The 10,485-nt window shown below is 42.7% G+C and overlaps 1 protein-coding gene across 1 annotated transcript in view; it reads right to left on the bottom strand.

Annotated features, from left to right (window-relative positions):
* Window positions 1–1,877: 1,877 nt before the first annotated feature.
* The window catches only part of CCDC13 (coiled-coil domain containing 13), a 31,473-nt gene continuing 22,865 nt past the window's right edge, over window positions 1,878–10,485 (bottom strand). The window contains exons 12-16 of the mRNA XM_009333288.1: window positions 10,309–10,392; window positions 9,449–9,577; window positions 6,838–6,992; window positions 2,754–2,868; window positions 1,878–2,228 (exon numbers count right to left, since the gene is read on the bottom strand). Of these exons, the coding sequence (XP_009331563.1) occupies window positions 2,069–2,228; window positions 2,754–2,868; window positions 6,838–6,992; window positions 9,449–9,577; window positions 10,309–10,392 (643 nt within the window). The 3' untranslated portion in view covers window positions 1,878–2,068. The remainder of the gene's footprint in view (window positions 2,229–2,753; window positions 2,869–6,837; window positions 6,993–9,448; window positions 9,578–10,308; window positions 10,393–10,485) is intronic.

Genomic DNA, 10,485 nt, shown 5'->3' with positions numbered 1-10,485 from the left:
AAGAGGTTCGCACCATGTGCTAGCGAGCCATATGTGTTCTGTAACATAGAGCACTCCCAGTTTCTTATCTGCATTTCATGGGTTGATTCACAGCCACCCCAGGAAGAATTTTGCTGGAGAGTGGTATGATCTTCACTGCTTCATCACGGGACAGGAGACAAACGCTGACTGTGTATTAGAAAGGACGGCAGATTGCCTCTCCCGTACTTAAGTGAAAATATTATTGATTCACACTTCTGTGTAAGCGAAATCAGAATCTCCAGCGGCAAGCTACCAGCCTGCATTTAGCAGCCACCGCATAGCAAAATCTCCACACCTCTGCCACAGCTCAGGCAGCCTTTCAGAGGGATCCGCTCACTACCGCAGGTCCTTAAAATATCTGTCAGAGGTGGGCTGATCAATTTGGTCTGCTCACTCTATCCCATGCTACATAATCGTGGAGATGGAGTTGAACAGAAACAAACCGCAGCTCACTTGAGTGAGACTCTGTCTGTCTCTTGAGCAAGGATTTACGATTCCTCGAGTTGTCGGGAGGAGAGGATTGCGGGTTGCAAGATGCCTTTTCCTCTGATGCTACCAGCAAGGTGAGCAGGAGGAATTCGGCAATGAACCGTTTTGGTCCCGTTTTTTTTTCAGGAGAGAGACACCTGACAGCTTTGCTGAGCTATAGGCCAGTGCTGGGGGAGCGGAGCAGGGCTCTTAAGTACAGGGAGGGTTAACTCTCAGGAGCTGAGCTGCTTCTCTACTAGTGGCCTCCTCCATCAGGGACTCCGTGAGCGGTTTGAAGAGAGACATCTCTGAACCTAAGCAGGAAAAAGACAGGGATGACACCACCCTCACCGCATCTGGAGTAACTCCCGCTCTGCTCTCTTTTTCACTCTGCCTTATCGCAGGGCAAGTGGAGTCAGGATGCAATCCCTGTTCCGGGGAAGGGAGCAGCAGCTTGCCTGTCCACAAATCCACTTTGCACTGGTGGTGGCTGGGGTTAAAGTCTGACAAACTTCACAGCCACAAAAAGAGGCTGACAAAGCAACGCAGAAAAAGAAGAGCTTTCAAGACTTTCAACCGAGAAACAAAGCAGCACTATACAAAAATGACTAGCTCTCCATTTGCTTTTAATCCCCAAGGCTAGCTCTCTGCTGGCAGGCTGCATGCTAATGCCTTATTAGCTTGCGCTTGGTGTTCTCACCATGCTGCAAGAGAAAAGGACAGAGATGCAAGGGTTTTCAGCATCTCCAAAAGTCCCGCCACTACTGCAGTGAGGACCTGCCTGTGTTTTGTTAGCATTTCTTCCTAGCGAGAACAAGACCTGCCTGAGGGATGAATGCAGAGACCCAGGAATAGGGAATTCATAACCTGGATGGCAAGTTTCGCATGGAATGAGCTGAACGTACGGTGGGTCTGACTGACTGCAGGGGCAATCTGCACAGTCTACCTTTTCAGTGGAAACTCCACCGAGTTTCAGAAAACTCTGCTGCCAATATGTTCAAGCAAAGAAACAGGTCGGAATGGTGAGTGGAGCTCCCCCCCCCGCAGAGTTCACTTGCAGATATTCACAGGCCAGGCTAATCCACTCCCTCAGCACTTAAGTACTACAGAAAGCCTGAGACAGACAGGTATCGGTGTGCTGATAAAAACAGAACTCGGTTTGTTCCTGGCACGATTTTGGAAGGGGGCTGGCATAACTTTTGTATAGCAAATTCCTTCATGAGCTGATAAAGGCAGCAGCATCTTGAATATCGAGGCCTCTTGAGGAAAATTCTATTGAAACTAGGGAGGTTTTGCCCAAAATCACACTGCAGAATTGCAGCTTCCTAAACTGCACCAACTTATGGCATGTGCAGTCTGAGAGCCAGCTGCTGGCTAACTCGTACAGACAGAATTTGCTGACATGCAAAACCTTCACTCTTTTTGTATTTCATCTCCATTTCTCATCCTCTTCTGCAAATGCTAAAGAAATGACATGATCCAAGGCTGCAAAACGGCACTGCCACTGCATTTCAATTCATGGGCACGATGCCTGGGCTCTCTCCCTGCTTTGCAGTCCAAAGGACTCTGAATATCTTGCTTAACTCTTCTCTTGTTTCTGCTGCCGAATGGCCTGTAAAAAGATATCCTTCACTTGGTCCATTGTGTCTTGATACAGTTTAAAGTCTTCCTCTTTCTTTCTCACAGTAGTCTCCAAAGCGGCCTTCAGAGCTTCGTTCTCATCCAGCTGGATCACAAGCCTATGAGGAAACAAAAGGAAAACTTTCATGTGAGCTGTGGAGCTTCAAAGCAAATTAGAACAGCTCTGGGGAAGAAAACACTGAAACACATGCTCTCTGGTAATTTTATGACAGGCGTGAGAATGAGCAGACTTAACACTTGTTCCTTCTCTCTTTGAGATAGAAAAGAGTATTAGATGACCAAGATACTTTTCAGATCTGTTTTGTTAAAGATTATAATTTTATTTTCACTAGTAAGTTTGCAATCAATGCATAAGGAAAGAAAAAAAAAAAGGTGTCTTCCTTGCACGTGTTTTGTGTTGCTTAACATTTACGTTAGCTTAACATTTCTGGGTATCTGTATAATTATTAGGAAATTTGTGTAAGAGTGACATAGACAAGCTCAAACCAGAGGATCTGTGATTTCTACAGAGTTTGCAAGATTTTGTCTTCTGAGGAGCGGGTGCAGGTAATATCACTGCTAAGAGGACAGCAATGAATTTTAGCTCTTGCGAGTAACACAGCATGGAGGAAGGGAAACCATACCTTGTGCTCAGCTCCTCTATCTGCGATTCCAGAGGCAACTTGGAAAGCTGGGCTGCAGAGAGCTCCTTCCTATCGCTCACATTCGAGGTGAGTCTTGAGTGACTTGCAGACTGGCCTGTAGATTTAATCACAAAATGGAGTTTTAGTAAAACAAGCAACCATTTTCAATTGGTAGCACACAGAGTAAATCTCAGGAAACAGTGAATAAATACTAAGGAATCTGCTAAGTTCTATGCATACCCATGAAGATACTACAAATATATAGGACAGACTTTTATTTTAGTCTCCTTTCAGCAAAATGAAAACATGATGAGTTTGCATTTCTGGGCTAAATGCAGTAATATGTGTGCCTACCTATTTAGAGAAGAAAAAAAATAATCCAAAATACTTAAGTGGCCAAAACAATAGGTGACAGAAACAGTTGAAAAGGATTATTTTGATGTTTATCTTGTCATTGTGCTTCACTTAAGATTATGGCAACTCTTGCTTCCTGAATGCCTGTGATAATGCTTGTGCGTGGCACACGCCAAAACAGCTTTTGTAAAGCTGTTAAGCACTTTGATCCTCAGCATAAACACAACATAGGTTAAACACAATAAAGCACTTAAACATGTACTTCAAACTAAGGTTCTAAATCAGGAATGCTTTCCTAAATAAAGGCCTACCCAAACCATGCAGCATTGCTCCTGTCATTTCAGAGGGACACAAAAACTTTTTTCAGGGTTATAGAGAAAATATAATTCACGTTTACTACTGGGATTGGAAAGGCAAAAAGCTGTGACCGACCAGTGAGTCCCTACAATGGAAGAAGACTCGGAGAAGACAGGCAAGTATGATGTGCTCAAGAAGCTCAGAAAGGAATGTAGGAAGTGACCACAGCTATCGCAGAGGATGCTGAACTTACCCCAACTCCAAGGGGACTGGAGGGTGGTCTTTGCTGTAGATAAACAGCTGAATCAGTCGAGTAAATGTAAATGGCCTTCTCTAAAATAATCAATAGAAAGTACTACCTACCTCGAGCCAGCTAGACCTACATGAGGGAAGTGTATATGTGGTTCGGCCTGGCTTCAACCCATGTATTCCTTTCCGGCAACTGGGGACACCCAGCATCGTGACAGTGAACATCTAGGCTGGTAATAGGAATCATATTTGTGTTGTGATTCAACTGTACATTGCAATTGCTATATTGTGCTTCTGTTGTGATTTCACTACATTGCTGTATCATTTTTCCAAATTAGAATCCCACATAACATCAAATATCTTCAAATAAGTAAATCTGGTGTTAAACTACTAAATCCTCCTCGTGTGGAATATCTAAAAGAACCTGGTCAGAGAGTATTGGACTCTGACAAGAAAACACGAGAAGAAAAGGCTATGTTGTATAACCAAGAAATGCTTTTGATCTTGAGATTGTGTTTTACAGGACTGAGGAAAACCTGTTGTTACTTAACTATTCTCCTTTGGGATTATTCTTTGCTAATTAGAAATTTGGATAAGACAGAAAAAAACCAAAAAGCATGAATAATTTTAAAACACAACTGGGTTGTTTCTAGCTACTCAGCATCATTATCTACTTCCCTTGATTTGAAGAGACTAGAAACATTAGATTAGCAATTAGATCAGCTCTCTCCAATTTTGCACTTTCAGAAAGAAAAGAAAATATTATGTTAATTAGCGGGTTCTCTAGTCTCTATTTTCTATTCAAGCGTTTCATTCCTTCTTATTTCCTCAACTATCTGGCATGAAAGCATTTAGATAACCTACATGCTCTGCTGAAGAGGTATATTACAGACTTGTAGACTCATTTCTTGTACAAACTCCAAAGAGTTTTGGCACATCACAAGGGGCTGAGCTGTCTTCAAAGAAGGGTGGTGAAATAGATTGTTATCTACTCATCTTACGGACTTAGGGAGGATTTCTTCTTATTAGTCTTACTGCCAATCCTTTCCTACATTTGCTTTTAGTCCTTAAGCAGACAAGACTAATGAACTAAGTACTTAGTAAGAAGGAACCTGTCACACTGGTAAGAACACCCTGCTTCCTCTGGCTATGAAATGCCGATCTCCCGGAGGTGAGTTACCAAACCATTACTACAGCACAACAACTTGACCAAAACGGCTCAGGACCTGGAGAGTTTATCGCTGTATCTCTCTTTGAGGTTGCAAGGGAAATCTAAGGGGAGCACATGTATGATAACGGAACAACACATCAACACTTTACACTACCAGGTTGTAGAAAAGTCTAAGCGCTCAAAAATTCAGTTAAACTATCCTCTAGAAAACAGCACCAAAATGCTCCCATACTATTTAAGGCATGGAGTCAGTAAAAAGTGTACCATTGAGAGCTGTATTCCCATAACTCTCACCTGGCTACTACCTGTCCCTACACACACCCTGATTTCCTCCTCTGGGCATCTGCAGAATGGTACTGAAGGCTCCAAAACCTCTCATCTCCAAAGCCCCCTGGGAATCACAAAGGGCATCCCACGATACCACTTCTGTGAGGCCCAGCACTGCTCTCTTATCAGGATGAATGTCCTGTATCCTAAAGGCCAAAGGCTGCAGCACTTTGTTTCTGAGCACTAGGTTGCTATTAGGATCTAACTTTTTCTGCTGTCAGGCTCTCGGTTAATACAGGTAAGACAGCTCTGAAAATCAGCGCTTGCAGAAAAACACGAGTCAGTGTTGGCTGGAGCCCTTTCTAAGGACACAACAGTTCTGCCCTAAGGAACGGATCCATATTTTACAGAGCGGTTTGAAGCAATCATTCAGTCCCCATTCAGGATAAAGACTCTGAATCCTGTTCCCGTATACCTAATTCTCTCTATAGGCTGGATGGGTGAATGGCAGTGCTTCCCTTGAGGTCCTGAACACCGTGTAGATGTTACACTGGAGACCCTAGCTCTCCTGTATGAATCAAGATCATAGCGAACAACAACGTGATTTCTTGCATCACGGTCCTGCTCCAGAGAGAACTTATTGTCAAACATGCATATGAGCAAGAGCACTACGACGGGAGATGCAAAGAAATGCAATGCAGTTACAGTAGCATTTCTTACCTCGGTCTGACCCATGCCTAAGGAGAAACAAGACACCAGTGCAGGTGGAAAAGGAGGTGACCGCTTGTACAGGTCATAGTGCTCAGTACAGGTCAGCTCTAAGGTGATGCGGTAGCGTTAGTGCACACCGTAGTGCTGGATGGAGTCACGATGGAAAGCCACGCCATGCATCTGCTGAGCTGCAGGGCAGTCCCACCACGGCCCAAGATCATGTGTTTCAGTGTGGGGCAGGCCAAGAGCTTGTACAAAGTCTCTGATGAGGCTTGTGACCTCTAATCACCGTAATTCAGCCTGACGGCATCCTAGTATTTGCCAAATTGAAATTCCTATTCCTACTGTTCATATCCTGGCATTTAAAGTCTTTTTACTTTATGAAAATACATATAAAAAGGGAAACCACTGGAAAAGTTTCCTTAAGAATATGTGCCATTTTATTGGTTTAGACGCTTTACAGAATCAGGGTCCTTAAGAAATAAAAGGATCTGATCAGGGAAATAAAAATTTAACATCCACCATGAATTCTTCTCCTTTAACTATGCTAGTGAGGCTTTCATATTTATAGCAGGAGATTATCATGTTCATGGGATAATAAATTACACCAGATCTAATTACTTCATCACCAGCAATAGTTTTTCATAGACACTGACAGGCCTTAAATTGGGATGCGTCCTTTAATTCTGCTCTTAACCTTCAGATGAATCTCTCGGGCAGAAGTGCAAAGGGAACACAGCAGTGGGCATGGTGGCAACACAGAGCAGTGTCAAGTTTTTACTGTAGACTGTCATCCCATGAAAACAACATATTGCAAAAGTCCTGGTCCCACTTAAATCTGTGGCAAAATCCTCTTGAATTAAGCGGGGCCAGGATTTCACCTTCTGTATCGGTCCACTGGTCTGAGTAGGTCCAAATCTCCGTGTGTAAGGTCAAGCACTTGTGTAGGTTTGATAGATAAGAGTCCAAATGTTGTTGCTATTAACCACAGAGGTGGGACGGGGGACACAGTTGTAGATAAGTGCTCCACCTCACCTGTTTTGCTCCTCAGGGGAGGCTTCTGTGTACTTGTGTTCCTCCCCGGATCCATCTGCAGTTTTTCAAGCTGCTGTTCCAAAATGACACATCGCCGCCGCTCTTCTTGAAGCCTCTTCTCAGCTTCCAGGACTTTATCGCTGCCTTCCTCCACCCTGACAGGCAAAAAAAGGTAGTTCAGCTTATGTATGTCATGGCTATTAAGGATCAGTCAGTCTTGATACGGAATCCTGCTTCATGCTGCATAGCTCCCAACAGAGGGAAAAGGAGAATTTTCCATGCATCCAAAGGCAGAAACCCTAGTGCAATTGTTCCGGATGACATCCTCAAAATTTGCAAAACAGAATTAACTAATGAGTACAGTTGGAAATAATGGGTTCGTTAATGGAGGTTGCCTGGATCCCTTAACGCTGGCTACTTATGTGAATTTACCACTCAGATAGGCAGGCAAGCTGCAGATTGCTGAGGAGAGATCTTTTATTACAATAATAATAAAATGTATTTTTTTAAAACACACTGGGAAAATTTGGAAGGAAAACAGTTTATAACAACACTGCCTAGCATTTAGCTGTTTTGCGTCAGTTATCTGCAAGTAAGAAAAGAAACTTGATGTTGCTTTTAATAAACTTGGCCATTAGACAGCGAGTGGAAAAAGAAAGTGACGGTTCACTCTGCAGTACAGAACGGAAGAGCAAAGTGCCTCTCTATTCACCCCGCACAACATCTTAGAAATTTAACTACGAAAATTTGATGTGCGCCCACAGATGCAGTCAGTGATGCATCTCGTGTGGGGCAGCGCCTGAACCAAATGATTTAAAGGAGTTTAAAGCTAGAGAGAAACCTGAATTGACTCACTGTATTGTATAGTGCAGAATAAAAGAACGTCCATCTCGACCCCATCTGGGTGATAGCTGATTACTCCCTGAATCAAGAGACTTGATTAGTCTTATTTCCCTCCTAGCTGGCATAACTAAAAAAATATTACAACTATAATAAAATTATATCACTGTGTTAAAAATCTAGCTACAGGCGAGACTCTGACCTCCTGTGGCAGTGAATTACCAGGCTGGTGACATGCTATGAGAAATTATATTTATCTCAGTGGTTCTGAATTCACTAAATTTTCATTTGACCAGGTGTTCCCCTAGCGTCCACGTTAGACAAACAGCAGAGGAAAAATGCAAGACTAGTTGGTTTTTATTAAATCTTCTGCCAATATGAATAACTTAAACTAAAATGTTCCTCTAGCTCTTCCCCTTCCCCCAGCAGGGCCCAATCCTACAAACCGTTTACAATGGAGTGTCTTCTGACAGTATATTCTGTTCCGCAGTAAGCGATTGTGAAACACAGCCCTAAATTCTGGCAGCTGCTGTAGAAAAATCCCGCTCATGTAACCATTCCCAGCGCTCTTCTCTTGACTTAAGCATTGTATGTGTTACTTGAGCTTTGTTGACCCACACTCCAACAGGGGAAGGGAAGAGGAGGAATACCCGATTTTTTTATATATATTCATGTTGAAATATGACTGGATGCTATATTATCCTGAGGTCTTCCAAGAGTTATTGCACACAATCTCACAGAATTTACTTTACCTGCAGGAGCTCTTGATAAATGTGTGATAACTGTGGAGCTGCTGAATCATCAGTCTATGGTACATTTTACAAGCAACTGCGCATTTCATTGACTCCGTGTTCTTCATTATCCCATATTTGTGATGGCCCCATTTCAGCTATCTCTCACACCTCCGTCCTTATCTAATTGCACAGCTCTATTAAAGTCACTGGGCTTACAAACACGAATAAGATTCTCCCAGCGTGTATTTCCAGGATTTAGCCCTTAAAAGCACCTTTACCACAGTTACAAAAAAACGTATTTTTCTGACTGTGATTAATTGTACGGGACAAAAGTTAGACAAGTGAGAAATGATAACTATTGTAAAATAAAGCAAGCAAGCAAGCAGACATGCCTATTGTATTCAAAAGCACACAGACAAAAGTATATCTTCCTACAAGCTGGAATACAGATTTAGGAATCAAATAATATACATTCTCTAACTGGGAAAAAAAGCAGCAGCTGAAAGGTGTCCAAAGAGAAAAGACTTTGCTTTCCCTGCCCTCCCAAAACATAGTTGGCTTTTAACATCATCTTAAATTGAATTGAATAATAGAAAAAAAAAATCGCCGCTATGCTTCAGTTAAACCAGAAGAAATTAATTTAGAAGAGGATACAGTGAAACTTAAAAGAATGTGAAAAGCTTTTGGAACAGAAGTCAGATTATAACTATAATTACAGTATTTACTACTGATGAATAATATTGCTGCCTAAATAACACGACGCATATATAAATACGTGAATTGTAGTTTTATCTAAGTGCAACAAGCTTGAAGATGACTCCATTTTTTCTGCCCTTTGTTCCGAAAGAATAATAAAAAAAAAGAATCATCAACTAGGCAGGGAAATGGAGCAGAAAAAATTTGAAAGCCCCTATTTAAGGAAAGGATCACACTGGCAGCGCATGGTGTACTGTACTGCATGCTATAGACTCTCACACGTCTCAAGCACTCCTTAATTGCAGCATCCCACAAAGGATACTAGCAGAATCAGCCGCTACCTTTTCTGCAGCACAGTGACCAGTTCCAGGAGCCTGTCTCTTTCCACTTCAGCAGCCTGGCAGAGAGCCTTGTGCTCTGTGATTTGTGTCTGCAGCACTTTCAAATCCAGGCTGTCACTGCCAGCAAGCCTAAAAGCAGCAGAAGCGTAGAGAGTCTGTTTCCCATTTCACAAATGAAAGAAATGAAACAAAGACAGGATTTGAAAAACATATCAAAATACACTTGTCTGAAGACTAAGCCAGAATGCAGAGCCGGGCTCACTACCTCCCCCCAGCATCAATCTCTATACTGCAATAAATGGAATAGAAATGTGGGGAAGTAAAGCCACCGTCAGTTTCATGAGAAAGGTCTTTTCCTTCGCAAGGATGCTCTCCCTTCTCATCACCCCTGAAAAAAAACTTCCACCTCTGATCAGTTCACTGTCACTGACTCTCCTCCCATTGCTACGGCCAAAGTAAAAGAAGCCTGTACGTGGATTCTCCAAAGTGCTACGCTAAGCTATTAAATGGCATGCTATCGATTTTCTCCCACTGAAAGGCTTCAGGCAACATTAGTACAATGGCAGTTCTTGTGTCTAATATGTGATGAAAGGAAGGGGCAGTTTTCCCATGCATCCCATTATTATGTACTTCATTACTTCTCCGACCTCTCCGCACAGGAGTATTCAGGAATATCTCCTTTAGAGCAAAAAGCAGGAGAAATCTTGGTGATTGGGGGTGAAAAGGATAAAATGGGATTTATGGGGTATATAAAGAAGCTGTTCATTACAGAAACAAGGCGGACAAGGATAAGGCTTGCCAGCAGCTTGTGGAGCGTGGCAGGAAACATCCCTTGTTTATGATGAAGTTTACATACATACCTTCCAGGTGTGACGTTATTACTGAGAAGGGAAGGCTTAGTAGCTGCTGACTCTACAAGCGTATGGCCCATCTTGGACACTGTCCTGAGAGGAAGAAAGCTTTGTTAAGCACTGAGCTCTACAGAGGGCAGTCCTCCAAGAACTCCAGTCATTTTCCAATGTCTGTGTTATTGCTGC

Source organism: Pygoscelis adeliae, unplaced genomic scaffold (assembly GCF_000699105.1).
Source record: "Pygoscelis adeliae isolate BGI_AS28 unplaced genomic scaffold, ASM69910v1 Scaffold88, whole genome shotgun sequence".
Taxonomy (NCBI): Eukaryota; Metazoa; Chordata; class Aves; order Sphenisciformes; family Spheniscidae; genus Pygoscelis; species Pygoscelis adeliae.
This window is presented reverse-complemented; position numbering and strand designations above follow the sequence as displayed.